Source organism: Lissotriton vulgaris, chromosome 12 (genome assembly GCF_964263255.1).
Source record: "Lissotriton vulgaris chromosome 12, aLisVul1.2, whole genome shotgun sequence".
In the NCBI taxonomy this organism is placed as follows: domain Eukaryota; kingdom Metazoa; phylum Chordata; class Amphibia; order Caudata; family Salamandridae; genus Lissotriton; species Lissotriton vulgaris.
The window spans coordinates 734,368,387-734,390,893 of record NC_141700.1 but is presented as its reverse complement, the minus strand read 5'-3'; the positions used below and the strand labels follow the sequence as shown (position 1 = coordinate 734,390,893).

The 22,507-nt window shown below is 43.0% G+C and overlaps 1 protein-coding gene across 1 annotated transcript in view; it reads left to right on the top strand.

Annotated features, from left to right (window-relative positions):
• LOC147678438 (retinal guanylyl cyclase 2-like) overlaps positions 1-22,507 on the top strand; it is a 276,991-nt gene that overhangs the window by 60,902 nt on the left and 193,582 nt on the right. The window contains exons 3-4 of the mRNA XM_086946580.1: positions 14,515-14,819; positions 19,132-19,483. Coding sequence (XP_086802706.1) covers positions 14,515-14,819; positions 19,132-19,483 — 657 coding nt within the window. The remainder of the gene's footprint in view (positions 1-14,514; positions 14,820-19,131; positions 19,484-22,507) is intronic.

Here is a 22,507-nt window from a genome sequence, read left to right as displayed (position 1 = left end):
TTTGCAACATACAGCTCTATGGGGATCATTCGACGTGACCAAGAATAAAACAAGGCAGAAAATCCCCAGGTCCGCCTGTTAACCACCCCTGAAGAGAGCACGCAAACAGACAATACGCAAACTAACAGATTTATGCCCCAAAAAAATCTTAGGGTGGAGATACAAACTTACGAAAAACAAACTCAGCCAGAAAATGCCTGGTGCACTCACCTGATCAGGAACATCCCCATCTCAAACAACAAGGCCACACGACAAATCATTTTCACCCCACTATATACCTCAAAAGGCCGACACAACATTCCTAACAGGTGGAATATGGTAAAAATGTCCAATGAAATTCCAGCGCTAAAACACATAGAATCCAAAGATTTGTTATCAGTGGAATTCTTACCCAACGAGGACTTTAAAATCCCTGAACGCACTTTAACCACATGGCAGTCTCAAGACACAGCACAACTGATATTGAGCAACACACAACATTTAGAAATTTCAGGTATAAAACTAAGAAAATAAATGAAGAAATGCTACCCCCAAACCCTAATGGTAAAGCTCACTATCAAAAACCACAACCCAAATTAAACTACTAGGAAAACTCAGGTCTACTCAGACCTGCAGAACGCATGAGGAAGTAGCCCAAATCCAGCACCAAAGAAAAGTAATTTTGACATGCAAACCAACTCTAACCAAACACAGTGGGACTGGCTTGTCACTACACTACACACGCACAACGTAGAATGACTCAGGGAGATCACACTAAGGAAGACGAAGAGAGGTGATCTACATATCCTCCCATGGAACATAGCGGGAGCAAAAAAACAGTGAATTCTTAATCGAAGACACCATCAATGCAATAAAGAGAGGCAGAAGTGAATCAGGTTTTGAGGGACCTCAAAACCTGGCTGTTTTAGCTGTACATAACCAGCTGCATTTCTCCTTACTCTGTATTTTTGATAGTTAAGCGCTAAGACGCCACGGCATACACACGCTCTATAAAAACCCTCATTTCATTCCATTTCAGAAGTGATGGGGCACTGAGAACAAACAGCTTCCTCCAAGCCATCTTCAAAGATGATACACAATTTTGGGGGACACATCTTTCTACGTTATTCAATGAAGAAGAACTACTAGGCAGCACCCCACTTAGCTGGTTAGGTTGCATAATACACCCAATTTATAATTGTTAAAGACCACGATTTAGAGTTTGGTGGGAAGGGTACTCTGTTGCAAATGTGTCAGAGGGCTTTGCCTGGGCCGCCCGCCTATTTAGAGACAGTCAGACCTTAAGTATTGCAGTGCCAGAGCCCCTGTTAGCTCTAACACTTTTTAGTGTTTGCACAGCCGCTTGTAACCCGTCTGCCAAAAACTCTCTTTCGGCCTCTCAACTGTTTGCACGTACCATGGAGCAGATTTACAAGCCACTTGCGCTACTTTTGCTTCACTTTTCCCATGTTAAAAGTGGCGTAAAAGTGGCGCAAGGTGCTTGTAAATGGGCTCTCATATCTCTACCAAAGTTCATGATCTAAACAGTGGAGGTCTACACAGAAGAATAACAACATCTTGTACTGTTCGCAGTATTCTAGGCCCCTGAAGAAGGGCCCATTCGGCCTGAAATGCATTGGGCATTCATTGGAATTTGGAAAAACGTTTTTATCATTGATGTTTGCAGTATTATAGTATAAAAATGCATTACACCGATTGGAAAATGTTCATTTGAATTTTGAAATTAAGTATAAAGCTAAAGTTAAAGCTTTCAAAGTTTTGTGTTTAAAATTTAAAATTTAAGGTTTTATAGGTTTATGATGTGTTAAAAATGTTGTATGTAAAATAGAGAAATTTGCCTATGAAAGACATTTAAACACTTGGTAGTAACCTACTTTTGGAAAGGGGCGACCACTCGGTCCCCCCGAACGTATGGCAGAGTACCACGATCCCCCCGGGAAGCCATCTTGGGCGGGAGGCGAGTCTCGGCTGGTATGCCCGAAGCGGCGTAGCCGGGGCGCGCCTTTTCCCGCCCTAGAGTGGGTTGGCCTAGACACGGACGCGGCTGGCCACGCCCTAGGGGCAGGCAGGGGCGGGTTTACGCCCGCCCTGAAGACGGATAAAAGGAGAAGCAAGATCCGAAGGCATCCTCTTGTTCCTGTGCTCTGAAGCTGCACCTCCTCGCTGCACGTGAGCTCGAGACGGAAAGGTCATGATCGGTGAGCACTAATTGGAAGATCCCTATGAGTGGGCGTCACCCAGCACGGATGGGAGCGCTCGGGGGAGGTGGCCATTGGCCCCTCAACGGGGAGGCGGTCCCTTCTAAGGATGGGTCGCCGAAAGAAGAGGAAAGGCGGTCAAGGCCCCTTCCTGGGTAGGAGGGGTTACAGCCCCCTCCTGGGGAATTTCCCGGGGCCAGGACGTCTGCGACGGCAGATATGGTAAGTTGTGTGGGGTTTGGGGGGGGGGTCTACGCTACCTTCTAGATACCTCACACGAGTCCTCGTACGACCTCTAAGTGGCGTCGAGTTTTATTGGGGCCCCCGTCAAGTCAAGGGAAATTGGTAATTGCACTTGAGGTACGCCTCTGGGCCGCCCCTCACAAGTGAGGGCGATATTTCTGGGTTAGGGATCTTGACACCGGTTACGACCTTGCCGTTGGCCCTTAAACGTTAGGATGTACAATTTCAAAATTTCAAGTAAATGTTTTGCAGGATGTTAGTTCGGCTAGGAGAACCTTTGTATTAGAGAATCTGTTAAGGTTAGCCAAACATCGCAATGTGGTAATGAAATTGTACATAATATGAAACTGTTTATTTAATGTTTTAATTTTGTTTCATATTTTAATAAATACGGCCGGGGGGGTTACTCCCTCCCGTCTTCCAAAGACTTCAGAACTGTTTCCGGTTTCCCATCCTTGGGGATTGTGTTGAGAGGGGGTGGCGGGTATCTCAGCCATATGGAAAGGGGCGACCACTCGGTCCCCCCGAACGTATGGCAGAGTACCACGATCCCCCCGGGAAGCCATCTTGGGCGGGAGGCGAGTCTCGGCTGGTATGCCCGAAGCGGCGTAGCCGGGGCGCGCCTTTTCCCGCCCTAGAGTGGGTTGGCCTAGACACGGACGCGGCTGGCCACGCCCTAGGGGCAGGCAGGGGCGGGTTTACGCCCGCCCTGAAGACGGATAAAAGGAGAAGCAAGATCCGAAGGCATCCTCTTGTTCCTGTGCTCTGAAGCTGCACCTCCTCGCTGCACGTGAGCTCGAGACGGAACGAAGAGCCAATTTTGACCCACCCACCAGCCCCTGATGACAGCAAGTGGTTTTGAATAAAGTTGATGGATAACTCTGATTTTCGTTTACAGGTTGTGGTATTATCGTGATGATTTTGAGTATGTAATAAAGAATGTCGATTTGTGTTACGTTTTGCAAATAAAGAAATTCTGCTTTAGTGTTCATTGGTAAGCATGCTTTTAATAAAAGTATAGTTGCTACTGTAATTTTAGTTTAGTCATTTAGTTAGCATTGTCGTATTTATTTTGGTCGGGCGGTAAGGTCATGATCGGTGAGCACTAATTGGAAGATCCCTATGAGTGGGCGTCACCCAGCACGGATGGGAGCGCTCGGGGGAGGTGGCCATTGGCCCCTCAACGGGGAGGCGGTCCCTTCTAAGGATGGGTCGCCGAAAGAAGAGGAAAGGCGGTCAAGGCCCCTTCCTGGGTAGGAGGGGTTACAGCCCCCTCCTGGGGAATTTCCCGGGGCCAGGACGTCTGCGACGGCAGATATGGTAAGTTGTGTGGGGTTTGGGGGGGGGGTCTACGCTACCTTCTAGATACCTCACACGAGTCCTCGTACGACCTCTAAGTGGCGTCGAGTTTTATTGGGGCCCCCGTCAAGTCAAGGGAAATTGGTAATTGCACTTGAGGTACGCCTCTGGGCCGCCCCTCACAAGTGAGGGCGATATTTCTGGGTTAGGGATCTTGACACCGGTTACGACCTTGCCGTTGGCCCTTAAACGTTAGGATGTACAATTTCAAAATTTCAAGTAAATGTTTTGCAGGATGTTAGTTCGGCTAGGAGAACCTTTGTATTAGAGAATCTGTTAAGGTTAGCCAAACATCGCAATGTGGTAATGAAATTGTACATAATATGAAACTGTTTATTTAATGTTTTAATTTTGTTTCATATTTTAATAAATACGGCCGGGGGGGTTACTCCCTCCCGTCTTCCAAAGACTTCAGAACTGTTTCCGGTTTCCCATCCTTGGGGATTGTGTTGAGAGGGGGTGGCGGGTATCTCAGCCATATGGAAAGGGGCGACCACTCGGTCCCCCCGAACGTATGGCAGAGTACCACGATCCCCCCGGGAAGCCATCTTGGGCGGGAGGCGAGTCTCGGCTGGTATGCCCGAAGCGGCGTAGCCGGGGCGCGCCTTTTCCCGCCCTAGAGTGGGTTGGCCTAGACACGGACGCGGCTGGCCACGCCCTAGGGGCAGGCAGGGGCGGGTTTACGCCCGCCCTGAAGACGGATAAAAGGAGAAGCAAGATCCGAAGGCATCCTCTTGTTCCTGTGCTCTGAAGCTGCACCTCCTCGCTGCACGTGAGCTCGAGACGGAACGAAGAGCCAATTTTGACCCACCCACCAGCCCCTGATGACAGCAAGTGGTTTTGAATAAAGTTGATGGATAACTCTGATTTTCGTTTACAGGTTGTGGTATTATCGTGATGATTTTGAGTATGTAATAAAGAATGTCGATTTGTGTTACGTTTTGCAAATAAAGAAATTCTGCTTTAGTGTTCATTGGTAAGCATGCTTTTAATAAAAGTATAGTTGCTACTGTAATTTTAGTTTAGTCATTTAGTTAGCATTGTCGTATTTATTTTGGTCGGGCGGTAAGGTCATGATCGGTGAGCACTAATTGGAAGATCCCTATGAGTGGGCGTCACCCAGCACGGATGGGAGCGCTCGGGGGAGGTGGCCATTGGCCCCTCAACGGGGAGGCGGTCCCTTCTAAGGATGGGTCGCCGAAAGAAGAGGAAAGGCGGTCAAGGCCCCTTCCTGGGTAGGAGGGGTTACAGCCCCCTCCTGGGGAATTTCCCGGGGCCAGGACGTCTGCGACGGCAGATATGGTAAGTTGTGTGGGGTTTGGGGGGGGGTCTACGCTACCTTCTAGATACCTCACACGAGTCCTCGTACGACCTCTAAGTGGCGTCGAGTTTTATTGGGGCCCCCGTCAAGTCAAGGGAAATTGGTAATTGCACTTGAGGTACGCCTCTGGGCCGCCCCTCACAAGTGAGGGCGATATTTCTGGGTTAGGGATCTTGACACCGGTTACGACCTTGCCGTTGGCCCTTAAACGTTAGGATGTACAATTTCAAAATTTCAAGTAAATGTTTTGCAGGATGTTAGTTCGGCTAGGAGAACCTTTGTATTAGAGAATCTGTTAAGGTTAGCCAAACATCGCAATGTGGTAATGAAATTGTACATAATATGAAACTGTTTATTTAATGTTTTAATTTTGTTTCATATTTTAATAAATACGGCCGGGGGGGTTACTCCCTCCCGTCTTCCAAAGACTTCAGAACTGTTTCCGGTTTCCCATCCTTGGGGATTGTGTTGAGAGGGGGTGGCGGGTATCTCAGCCATAAGAAACAGCTGCCATGTGCCATAAATCTAAGTTACCATTAACACTGCACATCCAAGCACATATTCACTTAAAATTTAATTAATGTTTAGCATATTCATATTAATTGTCAGATTAGTCTCCAGGTGATCTTTTCTATTTAAATGAAGTGAATTCTCCTTAATCTTCCTTTCACATTCTTAGGTGGCGTTATCTACAAATACATATTATACACGAGTGACCAAAAGGCTTGGACTTAAAATGTTCACAGTTAATCCAATGATTTCAATGTTAGGATTAGTGGATAGAAGAGGCTAATAATTCCTCATGCTCCTACTCAAACTATTTCGCTGCAACAATAACATAATGAAAAATGAAAATGTAAGCTGCCAATGAAAGGATTCTAAGATATAGTAGGTTGAGAAATATACTTTCTTCAAATATGTACTAGTTCATACAACATCCTCCTGTCATGCCAGATACAAGATACTACTTAAATAACCTACTAACCTCTAGGCTAGTCTTTTGCAAGGCTTCTATCGGATTTTAAATAACACATGCATTGAAAATATGAGAAATAAATGGACGAGTCTTATTTCTTTCCTTTTCTGATTTCGAATTGACACACAGGTGCTTATTATTTATCAGTGAAGTATCTTGAGGGTGTATTGGTTAGGATGAAAATTATTCATTTGCTTTTCTCTCTTATCTCTTGGTTCTGCAAATTTGTTGCAGTATCTTTGAATCATATTTGGGGATGTGGGAGAGTAGCGCCATTTTGGGCACATATGCTCTAATGGTAGGTAGGTAGGTAGGTCCATCACCACCCCCTTTTGTACCGCTTTTGGCCGCCATAAGTGTGGCAGGGTATGCTCAGACGTGAGTCCCTTGCTCACCTTGCCACTGGATTCAAGCAAGCCGGGCTGAAGACGGCTGGAATGCCAGAAACCGGTCCTCGGACGCTTTTTTCTGGTCCAGGGAAGACATGGCTTGGCAGTTCGGGCTGGACTGTTCCCATGAGGCACAGGGTCAGACTGATTTGCATATAGCCATGTCTGAACTGGGGTGGCAGAGTGGGCTAAAGGACGGTGATGGATTAAACCCAGATCTTTTGACTGAGTGTGAGTGTTTGATTGATTCAGATGCTCCGTCCATCACCACCCCCTTTTGTACTGCTAGTGGTAGGTAAAGCACTTTCCAAATCCCCAACAGCGAGGCTGTTTCATATTCTTCCTTTGGATTTTTTGCTCTCACAAACTAAGAATGTATGAGCATTGAGCAAGCAGAGGTTTTATGATGGCCAAGAACTTAATTTGTAGAAAATTGATTTTTGTTGCTGCTTCAGTTAGTGTTTGGGTGACTCTCTGTACTCTCCAATTTATGTTTAAAGAAAACAATCTAAAAAATATATACAGAAATATTTGGGATGATTTGATGAACTGTATCACTAATGTGTGTCTTGTTAGTAAAAACCCATTATATTTTTTACTTTTATTTTTTTGTCTTCTGTACATGTTGTCTCATGTTGATTTTGTCTATTAGAACATTCAGAAATATAGCACATAGTTAATTTCTGTTGGATGACAATGGTATCACTATGTTCTTTATCAGTCTGTACTGTTATTATATATGGCCACGGATTGTTTATCATGTATGTAAGAAAGATTTGGATATTAATTAGGACAGACAAAAGTTCTAACTTTTAAAACTAAAGGTAAGGTTGTGTTAAAATGTATACTTTTTCAGCACCACTCCAGGATAGATCTCAGTCATAGTTCTGACTACCTGAGAAACATTGTAAGCAGCTCTTCTGTTCTTCTGGATACAAAATACTCTGTGTAGAATGTTATAAAGTACAATATGGTGTTGTCAAAAATCTGTCACTTAATTGCCCTATAGAGTCTCTATATTTATCCAAAAGATTCATTCTTTTACCAGTCTGATTTTCAATTCACCTTTTTTCATAGTTTGAGATTGAGCTATAGGGATAAAGTGCTCCAATTCTGCTCATCCCAACTTTCTTTCTGTTAAGCAATAGTATTACATCTCTGTATCTGATGAATGATAAAAATATGATATTTTTATAGAACATAATTGAAGGTATCTAAACATGCATTGACTAGGAATCCAGATGTGTCTTGTCAAATAACAAAATAGAATTGCTGACCCATATTCAACTGTTTTATCGAATACGGCGAGGGCTAGTGAGAATATCTCCAGCAAACAAAATCTATTTACTTTATGCCAAATTGTATTATTGTGTGCTATATAAGTTAGATTCTTGCAGCCTGATTCATCATTCTCCCGTTTTGCGAGCCCCTAATAGCGATTCATAGCGAATCGCTATTAAGGACTCGCAAAACGGGATTCATGTAGAAATTGCATAAAGAAATGCGATTCCTACATATTCCTTATTTGCGATTAGCAAATTGCTAATCGCAAATAAGGAATAACTCGCCATTCATTCCTATGGGCCAAAAGGCCCATAGGAATGAATGGGGAGTATTCCTTATTTGCGATTAGCAATTTGCTAATCGCAAATAAGATAGCGATTTGAAGTGTGCCAGGGGTGTCCAAAGGACACCCTGTAGCACCCCTCAAATGAAATTTTACACAGGTGTTGCACACACACATGTCCAAAGGACATGTGTGTGTGTAACATGCAACTCAGAAAAATGCATTTAAATGCATTTTTCTGAGTTTTCGCAATTTACCACGAGGTCTGACCTCGCTGTAAATTGCGGCCAGAAATTGCGAATTCGCAAAATAAAATTGGATGATGAATTGCATTTAAGGAATCTCAAATAGAGATTCCTTAAATGTAATTCCTCGCAAAATTGCGAGATCGCAATTAGCGATTTTTGCATTTGGGATGCTGAATCCCAAATGCAAAAATTGCACTCGCAAAGGGCCAGATTCTCAGAATCTGGCCCTTTGCGAGCGCAATTTTCTTTGATGAATCGGGCGGATAGTTCTTATATACATTCTATAAAACATTATGTGGCCCTAGGTATTTTGATGTCATGATATTATGTTTTGCTTCCAGAAAAAGTTGTTTTAGCCATCCAGCGAGCTTTTCTACCCCATGGGAAGCTATATATACATCATTTCAATTCATTCATAAAATTGTTTGAGATTTTCAACAATATGTACATACATGGTGATAAAGGAAGGATAATCATTTTTATTGAATTTAGTTTTGCTGTGAAAGAGCTTTACTCTGCCCTATTGCTCAGTTTTACTGATATATTTTTTAAAGCACTGCATAATAGATTAAATATGCTGCCTGTGAGATGTTTTGCAACATTTGATTGCTAAGATAAAATGTGCTTGAGCACACTCAGCTTAATTTCATATGACACTGAAGAACATTTATTGAAGAGAAGAATACATTGAGTTGGCCCTCAAAGTCAAAGAGATATTTTCTGCTACATATTGCGAAGAGTGGTTGACATCACTTGAGGAAATCAGGCATTCATTGGCAAATAGAGAAATCCAATGCTCTCTACCCATCCGACTAGCCCCATATTCATAAAGATGGCTAATTAATTCGTTATAAGGTTTACTGATAACAAAAACCTCGTCGGTCAATATGGATGCGTCCTGATGAGTCCTGTGATACTCATAAATAGAGCTCATTACTTACCACTAAACACATGTTAAGGTTCTGAAAAAAGTGATAGGTTTTTAATACTATTGGTAATATTTCCACCAAATCTCTTTTCTGTACTGTTTACTAGACATCGAGACAATTGTAGCTGCCCTGCACTAATAGAGGAATGTAGGAGGCTGCTAAGGTTGGACTTTAATAGTCAAATTATACGAACATGCCGACAAGCAGTCATTGCCAGTTTACAAGGACAAAGCTTGCAATTTACGGGTAGACTTTTGAAGTTTATAGAAATAGTGGAGAAGAAATTGCTTAACTGTGGACAATGAGGAAGGTTTCATTTATACTTTGTTTTATACATTGATGAAAAGTTTCTTTTAACTATGTGGTCTTAATAATGTATGAAATGTAAGAAGAATTGTATGATGCTGTTTTAATAGTAAGTTTTTAGTAACTGAACAATACATTTTTCATTCATTCATTCATACTAGACGTCCTCCCAAAATAAGCTTTCCACACTCTTAGCTAGGCCAAATACTGCTAATGCTTAAATATTTTTATAGGCTTCATGGCAATAAATTGAGTTAGGTTGAAGGATACTGCATGTACAACTACATTATGACCCTTAACCATCGAAGCAGTAAACACAACAACCAAAAAGCTATTAACTTTGCATAGATTGTATTATGGCTGCTCAGAAGGGCATAGTTTATTCTTCTTTTCTTTTAAGAACACTCTTGTCTATGAAGTTACACAACTCCAAGGAAAAGGACCACTGGCTGAGACATCTGCCAGAACCTGGATAGTTAGGTTCCTGTGGAACTCACAAAAATTCTTTTGTTACCCCATCAGGATTTGGTGTCTTCCCTCTTCAGAACCATCTATAAATGTAATGATCTCTACTTCAATGAGGTGGATGTCTAGTTACCTTGCAATCTTAGGTGAAAGAAAGGCAGTTATATATTTCTTTTACAAACTGCAGGGTGGCCTCATTGTTATACTTGTTAATACATGCAGATTTCCAGTATCTATAACATTTCCATCAAATTAACTATTATACAGCCTCCTTTCTTGGAAATAGGGTAATTCTCTCTTCTTCATTTCAGATTTCATTTACCAGGCCCTCTGCTTTTTGACATTATCGTCAAATTTGAGATAAAGTTGTTTTGCTTGGGATGTGATAATCCCTATAGTTTCATTTCGAATCTGGCCGCATGTCATGATATGTGCTGTATTTGCACCAGGTAGCCATCAAATCTATCATACAATTTCAGACACTTACTGTCAGAAGGCCCTCTGGGACAGAGATGGCAAATGCAGTGTTTGTAACCTCACCCTTAATGAAATAGATGCAGTTGCAAATGCTGTAAATCATCTTACCGATGAGGGTACATATGATATTACCCAGACGACTTTGACAGAGGCGACTATAAATGTAGTATAATTTGTTGATTTGAGTATGTGTTTTTTAATTACATTTTGCTTGTGTACTGTTATTCTTTTGGTCAAAACATGGTGCAGTCAATAGCCTTACATTTGGAGTACAGGCATGAATTGTGGTCCTAACTGTAATTTGTGAAATTCAAGATTTTTAAGTGTCAGGTTTTAATAAATGTAAGTTAATGTGTTGGAACCAAAGCTAACTATGACTTTATGTTAACCTTGTTTTTTTCAAGTGATTTATTTGTTTTTTTTGGGCTTTTATACCACAAATAACAGTCCCCTACACCCAGTCGACCAAGTGCACAACGAAGGTCATTTGCAGAGGACAATGACTGTAGAGAGGACTGGCTGTCAGTACCCTCTGCTCATGGCCTTCAGCTATGGACATTGATAGTTTGCCCCTGGTCGTTGGCCAGTCCTTGCACTCAACCCTCGGCAGGTGGTCAACCATCCCTTTACATGGCCTTTAGCTGTGCATAGGTAGAGTGAGCATCAACACGTGTCAGCACACAACCCTCCACAGGCCAACCCTGTCTACTCATGGACTACAACAATGCAAACCAGTGGTAGGCAGCAGGTGGTCAGGTCCTGTTTCCAGTTCGCAGCATGTGACCTGCCCCTGCTACATAAGGCCTTTTGCTGTGCGCCTCATGGGTTTCTCCGCAGGGCCAATTCTCACCACAGAGGGTGGAAGCAAGTATTGGACTGTGGCCAGTCCCCTCTCCCAACTTCCATATGTAGCCGTTGACCAAGACCAGAATTAGTGCACTGAATACAATTTTTTTTACAAGGTTCGTGAATACAGCATTTATGAATCCTATTCTCGATTAGTTAATCCTGCAATAAATAATACATGTTTTTAATATTATATGTATTTTATAGTTTGAGATCCTCTTGGACTCCCCCACATGGGACTGAGGTTAAGGTAGATTCACTCTGCTCCCTTACGGCCTTTTTCTTTTTCCCAACTGGGTGATCGATGCAACATGGTGGGTAATGCCGCTGCCACAGAACGTTTTCTTTGACGGCTATCTAGTCAGAGTGCAGAAAGGATTCTGTAGCTGAGTTTGCAAATCTGAAATGTATGACGGGAGAAAAAGCCCCCTTGTCCAATGCTTTACCTTTATAGTTTAATTGGATTTGCAAATCCATCCTGGATTCACAAATCTGTGGAGGATCTGTCAATTAACAGTTTAGATATCTGGTGAATGTATAACAGAAAAAGAGCAGTCAAGCAAATGGTCAGTATGCTCTTACTATTGGAGTTTATACGAAAGGCAGTTTTTCAAAGCATTTGAAGTTTTGAACCTTTATCTGTGTATGAGCTCATCATCGGGAAAAAATGTTTGATTCAGAATTTGCTTCAGGTCAGATACGTGGGCATGAATCAGCTAGACAAGTTCTCAGCAGTTCAGAAAGGCATTGAGTCCAAAGTTGGGAATCTGTCAGAAAACAGAGATTAACCCCTTTGCTGCTCATGACGAGCTCAGCTCGTCATGCAGTACACTGGTCGTGTGCTCATGACGAGCTGAGCTCGTCATGAATCATGGGATATAACAATTTCCAGCACAGGAGACGAATCAGCTTAGCAGTCATGTGGTTAAGAAAAATGGAAATAAATTCATATGGAAGAGGGAGGAGGTCAAATAGTAATGAGAAATTATATGGCAGCATTTCTGGCAGAAGACTATGGATTAAAAGTATCGGCAAAATATGTGGCCATCAGGAAATATCTTGTAGGTAGTTTGCATTGTGAAGATCAGCAGTTCAAGAATTGCACTCAACTAAGTTGATAGAACAAGATACTACTATCCCATTGAGGCAGCCCAAGGATTCTCCTCCTGAGATAAAGATTTTTATTCATACAGCTGTGCTCTCGCAACTACAATAAAGTGTTACACAATTGAGTACAATGAGCAAGTATCAATAATGAAATAGAAGCAGATTCTTTGGTGTGTTTCTTGTCCCAGCAGGGTGAAGATTTATTGTATCCAGACTTGAGGAATATCACAATATGCCGACACGTGTTTCGTCGTGTGCCGTTGAGTCAACACGACTCTTCAGGGCTTTAGACTCAACTCCTGGGTGTGGGTTGAGAATAGTCTGGAAATATGGTGATGTTTCACGTGGGTGAATTAGAGAGAGACACTAGGATTATTTACATTCAAAAATGTTGATTGGTAGTGGTGGAGTATCCAGTGGGGTTATAAGCAAGAACGCGGTATATCCGCTCTGTTAAACTCTTTTGGGCGTGTTAGAGACTTCAGGGTTAAAGCGCTGAATAGCGGTGTGTTTCAGGTATTGACCGGGAGGGGATCCCTCAATTAGGAAACATCAGAAAACGGGTTCGTTTTCTCGATTGGCGGTATGCCGTAGTTTGGAATCCCTCCTCCGTTGGTTCCCGGTGGCCGTCTGTCGAGAGCGGCCACCGGGAACCAACGGAGGAGGGATTCCAAACTACGGCATACCGCCAATCGAGAAAACGAACCCGTTTTCTGATGTTTCCTAATTGAGGGATCCCCTCCCGGTCAATACCTGAAACACACCGCTATTCAGCGCTTTAACCCTGAAGTCTCTAACACGCCCAAAAGAGTTTAACAGAGCGGATATAACGCGTTCTTGCTTATAACCCCACTGGATACTCCACCACTACCAATCAACATTTTTGAATGTAAATAATCCTAGTGTCTCTCTCGAATTCACCCACGTGAAACATCACCATATTTCCAGACTATTCTCAACCCACACCCAGGAGTTGAGTCTAAAGCCCTGAAGAGTCGTGTTGACTCAACGGCACACAACGAAACACGTGTCGGCATATTGTGATATTCCTCAAGTCTGGATACAATAAATCTTCACCCTGCTGGGACAAGAAACACACCAAAGAATCTGCTTCTATTTCATTATTGATACTTGCTCATTGTACTCAATTGTGTAACACTTTATTGTAGTTGCGAGAGCACAGCTGTATGATTATTGTATAGTCTCTGACTTGTTAGACGGTTAAGGGTGTTTTTCCGCCTGCTCTTAACGCACTACACAGCTACCAATTTCTAACTATACACAGTAACGTAAGATTTGAGGCAGTGCGCCCCTGATATCTGAACTCTAAAAACCCCCTAGCAGTTCACTAAAGATTTTTATTGTTTTTCTCTTTTATCTAAGCTCTTATTTTTTACATATTTGCACGTATTCCAGAGAGTTGCAGGTCATAAGCCTTTAATATATATGTGTACTAATATGAGCCTCTCTTTTCAAGCTTATCATCTCAATTCCCTTGCACTGGGTCTAAGTGGTCTTCAGAATAAAGCACAATCCAGCACATATTGCATTTAAATCATAGGTATGCCTGACATTTTAATTTTGTGGTGAATTCTTGGGAAGGGCCATGCTTCCTGTGTGGATCAAATTTCAACAAAACTGTTTTTGCATGACTTTTTCCTGCAAATACTTTGCTTTGCACACTAATGTCCTGGAAACAACAGAAATGTTGTTGTTGTTTCTTCCACAAAACTTGCATTGAGGCCTTTCTCACCTATCCTCCCTAGAGTATTAGTTGCCACTTATTCTTTTGCCCCTCCACCTGTACATGTTGGAGTCACTGTCTTGTTGGCTGATTTGTGTCTAGCTTTCATGTGCAGACTAGGGTTGTTGTCTTAGGATATGCACCGTTGAGGGAATTTTAGTAGTCATTATCCTCTCTGATGCATATCAATTTGCTTCTGCTGGCTGTGCAGTAGTCCCTGAGTTATCATCATCCATGCTTGCTATGAGAGTACTCTCTTGCGCGAAGCGTTGTCATGACTGTAGACATATCATAGAATGTAGAGATTTATGACTCTAACTCTTCTCTGTTTTCCCCAAGCAGTTATTATCCTCTGCATGCATTCCGTGCTGATTGGTGGTGAAGAGCAGAGAATCTTACTGGAGAAGGCAGACAACTTAAGGATGACGGACGGCTCCTATGTGTTCCTCCCCTATGACACATTGCACTACAGCCTCCCTTATCACCGGGTACCCTATTACCTCCTTGGAAACAACACTCATCTACGGCGCGCCTACGACGCCGTACTTACCATCACCATCGACTCAAAGGATAGGAACTTCGAAGACGCCTTCCAGGAGGCGCAGAGTAACGGCGAGATCCCATCTGGATTGAATGCGGAAGAGGTAATCAGGGAGGTGGTGGGGTGATGCGAATTTGAGTGGTAGTAAAAATCCCAGCATTATCTGGGTAACACTGATGACAAGAGACTCCTGGGTAGCAGTAACCCATGGGTAAAGGGACATGATTGGCTGTAGCAAAGAGAAAAGTAGACATGGTTCATTCAAATTAAAGTATGAGGGACCCTGGGTTGCAGTCAAACTGTACTTACAGAGGGACGGCTGTAGCCTATCAGAAAAAAGGTAAACATCTTTGTCAAATGAGGAATGAGTCTAATATGAATATAAATAGGAAAAAAACTCTAACAAGGAGAATGTGGTTCTAACCAAAAGAAAACATGCAGAAAGTGTTGTAGCCGGTGGTGATGCAGAAGAAGCTGCTGAAATGAGAAAGGGGCCGAAGAAGGGCTCATAAAAATAAGAAAAAGACACAGATTGGGGTGAAGATGCCTAAGTGGCCCAATTGAGTTGAAGGAGCTTAGGAGGTTTTAGCCAATAGAGAAGACTGGGGTAATCTATGTGAGTAATCGTATCAGCGATTGTGACCAATGGGATGTAAAGCATACATCCTAAGATCAAAGTAGGAGTTTCTTTGGGAAGTGTCAAAAGAGGGATTTGTGGCACTCGCCAATCGAAACAGAGATATAGGCCAGATGTACGACCTGCCAAATAGCGCATTGCAAATTGCATCGCATTTGCGACTTGCAATTTGCGAGGCACTAATTGGCATGTACAACAGTGTGTTTAACACTGTTTGCGATTCCCAATGGGGTCGAAATTGCGAGGCTCATGAATAAATGAAACGTTTTCAATTCATATTTTAAGGGTAGGCATTGCATGCATTTGCCAAGGGGATTGGTCCCCTGGGGACTCCTTCCCGTTTGCGAATGCTTTACCACCTACCTGAAGTAGGTGGTAATTTGCAAGTGTTTTGCAACTGCAATTGTGGTTGCAAAACATTGGTACATAGGTTTGCAGTCGCCTTTTGGAAGGGAACGCCCCTTCCTAATAGTGAGTCGCAAAACAGTATGTTGTGAATCACAATTTATTCGCGATTCTCAAAATCCTGCTTGTACATTGGCCCATGCTTTTTAGCGTGCGCAAACAGGTTTAAGACCCGTTTGCGCGCGCTAAAAAGCGTTGTACATCTGGCCCTTATTGTCTTAAGTTAATTGGAATAAGTGCTAGCTTTAACCACCCACAAGAGGGCTAGTTGCTTGCAGAATAAAGTGACAGTAGTAAGTATTCTCTTAAGAGAAATGGTGCTGGGTGCAGACAACTGGAATAGAGGCACAGTAAGAGAAGGTGAAGGAATCAGAAGTGTTTGTAGCCGACTGGGCGAGAGTTACTCCAGGTAGTATCCAGTGAAATTACTTCAACATTCCAATCAAAATGCAATGTGTCTTAATTTAAAAGATGTTTCTAAGCAATGCATGTAAATGACAATTTATTTTTAAATATTGCTAAAGTCTCTAAACATTTAATAATAAAAAACTAAATTGATATAGTATCCAATAGGAGAGAGAAGCTAACTGAAGCCATGAATCAATGCAGACAATAAAAAATATATTGTCTGTAGTTGGATTCAGTCCATGGGAAGTGCATGTGGTATACAATGAGAAAGGAAGTCAGCATCATCATAGTGAATAAAACCAGAGACAAAAGTCACAGTAGCCAGTGGGAAATTGGCCTATTTCCAGTGCCCGTTCCATGTGTGTCTCATGGAAACCCACACACATTTGTCAAGGCTCTGTTTCAAAACAGGTATATACCTGAAGCCACCAGTGCCCAGTGAGCACCATGTATGCATATATGGTATTTCTCTAGTCCAAACCTAGCCAAAAAGCAGCGGCGCTCTGTACATGGTCAAAGCGAAGCATAGCGTCAACGAGTAATAGGATAAAGCTGGGCTATGGGTGTGGAATGCATTGTGATGTAGTGTTCCTTAAAGAGGTGAGCCTTCAACTGTTTCCTAAATTGGAGCAGTGTTGGGATGGTATGGATGGATACAGGGATGTTGTTACAGATCCTGGGTGCATAGATGGAAAAAGCCCGCTATCATGGTTTTGTTTTTGCATTTCTTAGTCTGCAGTCTCATGGCATCCTGAAGTATACACAAAAGTATATCATGGACAAATCCAAGTACATTGTTATTTTGCACACCATGCCAACTCAGTTTAGACCAAGCCATATGCAGATCAGTTTCAACACTGCTTTGTTAAGAACAGACCTCCCTGAATACCACAGTGCTGGTCCTCCATGAACAGGAACGCAGGCAATTCCAGACCAGTGTCACCCTGGTTGGGGCTCATCATTAAGGTATAGCTTGGTGCAGTGGCACAGCGAGTGGTGTCCTGGCTGCAGGAATGTTGAGAACCAGTAGAGATTGTGACTATATCTACTGTCCCTCTAGCTCGCTAGATTATAGCTCTTGCAGGCTAGGGTGTCCTACGCATAGCATATGTTTGTTGACAGCAAGTCAGCATTAACCCCATGCAGGCTGATGAAGGCCCCCGTCCATCATGCAGCACGGTGGGCGAGTGCTGTTGACGGCTGGGGGCCGTCATGAACCCGCCCACTCTTTAAAAGCGCCGCAAAGGCGCATAATCGTGGCCGCACGCAAGGGGTTAAAGATCCAGTCTAGAGTTGCAGATGCTATTTTTTTGGAGAGCACCCGTGAAAAAATAACTTCCCCATCTTTATTATAATCTATTCAGAAGATATGTGTGAAGTGTTTGTGGTAGCAGCCGTGGGAAAAGCCGAAGGACATCCAAGGTTGCCGGGTATCCAGCCACTTCAAAATTAAATAAATCCTACTGTTTGTGAGTTTGGAATTTTGATGTCTTAGGAGGCTGTTTTCTAGTGGTGGATATTCATTCATTTGGTGATTTGCAAAGCAGTGGTCATTTTGCAGAATGAGCTCACCATGAGTGATTACTCTGTATATGTGCCACCTTAGAAGGAAGTTGTGGTTTGCTCACTTAGAGTTATTTGATTAGCTCTTAGTGTCTGTGAACTCAGTTCTTTTTTGAACATTGTTTAGATGACTGCTGCTCTCAGATCAGGCCCATCACTTCCCATATTATACTTCCTCGTACTCTTTTAAAATAAATCTTGGCATGTTAATTTGATTTGGGGTTTCTAGTTCCAAGACACCCCAATAGAATGTATTTTAAAATTAGGGTTTTTCTGGAGGTATATCAGCCGTGTGTCCTGATATGTTTTGTCAATATCATCCAGGATCTTGGATTTGGATCTTAGTTTCATGAAGAGGTAATGGAGTGATTTGACATGGTCTGGTGATGTCTGGCCAGTTGGGCTGGATACTCTGTAGTTTCCAAATATCTTTTTTTGGGTATGCTGCTTAAACTGTTGAAGTAGTTTAGGCAGGAACGCAGTCTCAGTACTTTCCTGAGTTCATGTGTGGTGAGTTCCTGTTATTGACTGCTACTTAGATCTGAAGAACTAGAGGAGTGATCTGAACTGCATGGATTGTTGCTTCGGAGAATTTAATGTTGAGGGATCAAGGTTGCAAAAGGCCCATATGTTCTGAAAATGATTGGTACAACACACAGCGATGTGCCAATCATGTTTTTCACTGCAGACACAGTGGAGTCACTTCCAAATTGTTGATTTGGTATATTGGATGAAATATGTTCTAGTGGGTGGGACATGGGTTAGATTGGGAAATGCAGTCTAGTGAAAGATGGCTGCTATAACAAGAATTTGTTCAGTCTGGTAGAGGAGGTGTGGTTGAGTGGAGAGGGTGTCTGCAGATGGAGTAGATCTGTTTTAGTGGATGTGGTGTGGTCCAAGAGAGGAAGAGTGATGTAGCGACTTTGTAGTCAAGTGGGAAATATGATTCAATGGGGTAGATGGAATGTAGTGGAAAATTTATGCTAAGTAGACATGATGTGGGCAAATGGAGGAGATGGGGATTTATTATAGCAAATATTACAGTATTACATACTGGATAAGTAGTTTAGTGTTACAAATAAGGTCCAGTCGAGGAGTTTCTGTCTAGTAAATGAGATGTTGTCCATTGAGTGAAATTGTATTAAGTAGTGATGTAGACTACTGGTGAAAATTTGTTTTTTGTGGAAGAAACTTGGTTTAGTGGCTGAGTTGTCAAATGTGAAATCAGTAGACCTGCATTCTAATCCCAACTTCCCCACTTATCCAGATTGTGTGCCGTAGGAAAAAGTGTATATACTGTATGTGAACATTAATCAGTGTCCACTGTGTTTGGGTTCCCTGTATATTGTAGATGGTCCTAGAGCAAATACTGTTTTTGGTAATTGAATGTTGTTTTCCCCAGGTCTCTCCCCTCTTTGGTACCATCTATACATCAATTTACTTCCTAGCCAAGGCTGTGGAGGGTGCCCGGGTGCAGGGCAAATGGGTGATGGGCTCCAGCATTGCTGAACATGCCCCCAACATGTTTGTTGAGGGCTTCAACTACAATGTGACATCTGACGAGGATGGTGACCCGCTGACTAGCTATATACTGCTGGACACCGATGGCCGGGATCGCTATCTCCGACCCACCCATTTCATCGACCTTGCCAGGGGAATGCTCACTTACACAGATGACATCCACTTCCCTTACAGCTTTGCTCCTGGTACCGACTCCAACTGCTGGTTTGAACCCAGCATGATCTGCACTGGAGGTACGTGAGTAGCCCAGCAACATCTCACACAGACCTAACAAGTGTCTACGATTAACAACAAAAAGTCATTTGAAGAGGTGTGATGGCCCACTAGACTTTTTAGCAGGGGTGTCTTTGAGCTGGAAGATCTGCCTTTTCTGTGAGGGGGGGGGGGGGCTTCCTAATGCACTGAGTATAGAGGGACACAGCTAGAGTAAGTGGTGCAGATATAAATTACTGCAGTACTGCCTTCAGTAAATGTTGGCATCCAAGGTGTGCTTGCCCTACGTAGGGAGTGAATCCTAACGTAAGCCATACTCTGAAAACTCTGCAACCTATTGCTCGGCAGGTAGCTACTGGTGACAGCCTTCAGCCGCCTCTTGTCGGAAATAATTTTTAACCCGCTGCAAAATCTTTTATTTTTATTCTGTCACCATTTTCCTTCAACCCTTCTTGCTTGAACCGCCTGGCAACCATGCTGATCTGTGTGGGAGGGAGACTGGGTCTAGTGTCCCCACTGGTTTTGTGCAGCCGGTAAGGTCTTGAGCAGAATGGATTAATCACCTGCAAGTTTGGGCGAAACACATAAGCAGGTTTGCCCTAATATCCAGGGTTCAGTTATTATCACTAAAGACCAGTTGGGGTGTCATAGAATGGCTGTCATGCAGTATCATCTCACAACACCAGGGGCATTATTTTGTGTGTTAAGAGTGCTTGGCTCATTGTTTCTGTCTGGGAGGCCCTGAAGAAGCATGATGGGGTCATGGAGATGCATGGGAATATAGGCATCAGGCGACACAGTGTTTAGGGATATTTACTATTTTCAACACTGAGGAAATGTGTACAATTTATTTTTGTATGTCTAAGATGAAAAAGTTACATAGGAAAATTCCCTACCATTGGTAACATTGGTTGACAAGGATACTGAATTTGATGTGTTTTATCTTTCTTATGTAATGCTTCATCGAGGCAGTGCCTTTCGGACTTCCTCACAATGTCCCAGTGCACCCGGGATGTTTTGCACAGGCCCTGGTCATATCTAGTGCCAAATATTTGCTGGGCACCATAAAGTCCATACATACCATGGGTACAGGTCCTGGGTACAGGGCATGAATTGGGCGTAGGAGGATGTCATGGTTGTATTTGTGACTATACCTTCCAAATTTCAATGTTTTTAAAGGTTTTTAATCATAAAGACCCTCCAAGTGTTGTTTGCCAACTGAATGTACATGACATGTCTGGTTATTGTTACTGGACAGGCTGGTAGGTTTTCGAGGCATTCATTTCATTGGAATTGTGTCAGGACGTTTATTTTCCATCATTTGCAACAATTAAATCAATGTGTATTGCACATTTCAGTCAGTGGTAAGCCTCATAATTCAAGTCAAGTCAAGTCATGGAAATTTATATGGCGCACAAATCACTTCCAGGAAGTCTCATGGCGCCTAATTAGTATAATATACTGCAATATACAACTGTGTTCATTAGTACTGGTTTGAATATATATTTTCCCGCTTTAAAAAAACATGCTGCACAATCCTAGTAGCCCTGATGATGATAAAACTCTGCAGAGTGGTTTGGGGGTGGCACTATGATGATGAAATCCATATTGCATGTTGAACCGTGAACTGTGTTTCTTATTTCATAGATCGCTGTGATATATATATATATATATATATATATATATATATATATATATATATATATATATATATATATATATATTACCTACTGGCGGTCGCCGAAAGGTAGTTATAGTTAGGACCTATTATCCATAGGAAATCCGCAACATTCTATTCGGAATAACTTGGCGCCGGTTGACGAATCTTCGCAAAATTTTCAAAACTTATGGCCTGCTCCGGTCCGCTCCTATCCTTAAAGTCTTGGGGTGAGAGTTGTTGCTTTTGGTTAAATGGTGTAAATCCGTTCATTAGTTCCTGAGAAAATCAAAATCACAAATATATCTATGGCCGTGCAGGATCCGCGCACCCTGCCGAACACGAGCTGTATGCTAATAAGCTGTCAACACTCGAAACCAGGAAGTGTTGGCAGCCATCTTGTGCCTCGGTAGAACACCCTGACTCCCGAGGCCTGCGAAAGGGGGTCCCAAAAGGAACCCCAGGGCCAAAAAAAGCATTTAATAGAAAACAAATTGTCGGGATTCGCCCACCCGAGAATTTGGGGCTAAATTAAAAAACGAAGCACGGGAGGTTTGTTGGTAATTAGCCCCCCGGGGGGCCAAGTCCCGGGGGCATGATCAAAAAAAGTGTGCGGGACTCAATCCCCCCCACACTGCCCTGGGGACCGCCACCCCGGGGCTTATCATAATATAGGCAGGGGGCTCATGGCCCACCTGCCGCCCCGTGGACTTCCACCCCGGGGCTTCTTTAAATTAGGTGGGGGGGGGGCTCTCAGGACTTTGTTTGACACAATATATATATATATATATATATATATATATCCAACCACAAAGTTGCCTGCATCGAAGATATCTTCCAACAGGTTAGTTGTTCTGCCATCAATCTTTAGTGAGGAGTTTCAACTGGAGCAGCCACCGAACATTCACAGCACATATCACTCTCCAGCCTGACGCGTTTCATATTTGGCAACACTTCTTCAGAGGCTATGAGTAAGAGAAGCTTCGGTTAGGCATTTTGGGAGGCACCACATTTATTCACTAATCACGCCCATTTGGGCGTAGCCGCTCCTGCGGCATCATGGTAGTTGTAGTGTCTCGTTTGGCTCAAGTGAGTTGCTTCACCTCGCTTTCCCATATTAAAGTTTGTATTCAAACCAGGAAGTGTTGGCAGCCATCTTGTGCCTCGGTAGAACACCCTGACTCCCTAGGCCTGCTCAGGGGGTCCCACAAGGACCCCCCAGGGCCAAAAAAAGCATTAAAAAAAAACAAATTGTCGGGATTCGCCAACCCGAGAATTTCTGGCGAAATAAAAAAAACTGAAGCGCGGGAGGTTCGTTGGTAATTAGCCACCTGGGGTGCCAAGTCCCGGGGGCATGATCAAAAAAAGTGTGGGGAGCTCCATCCCC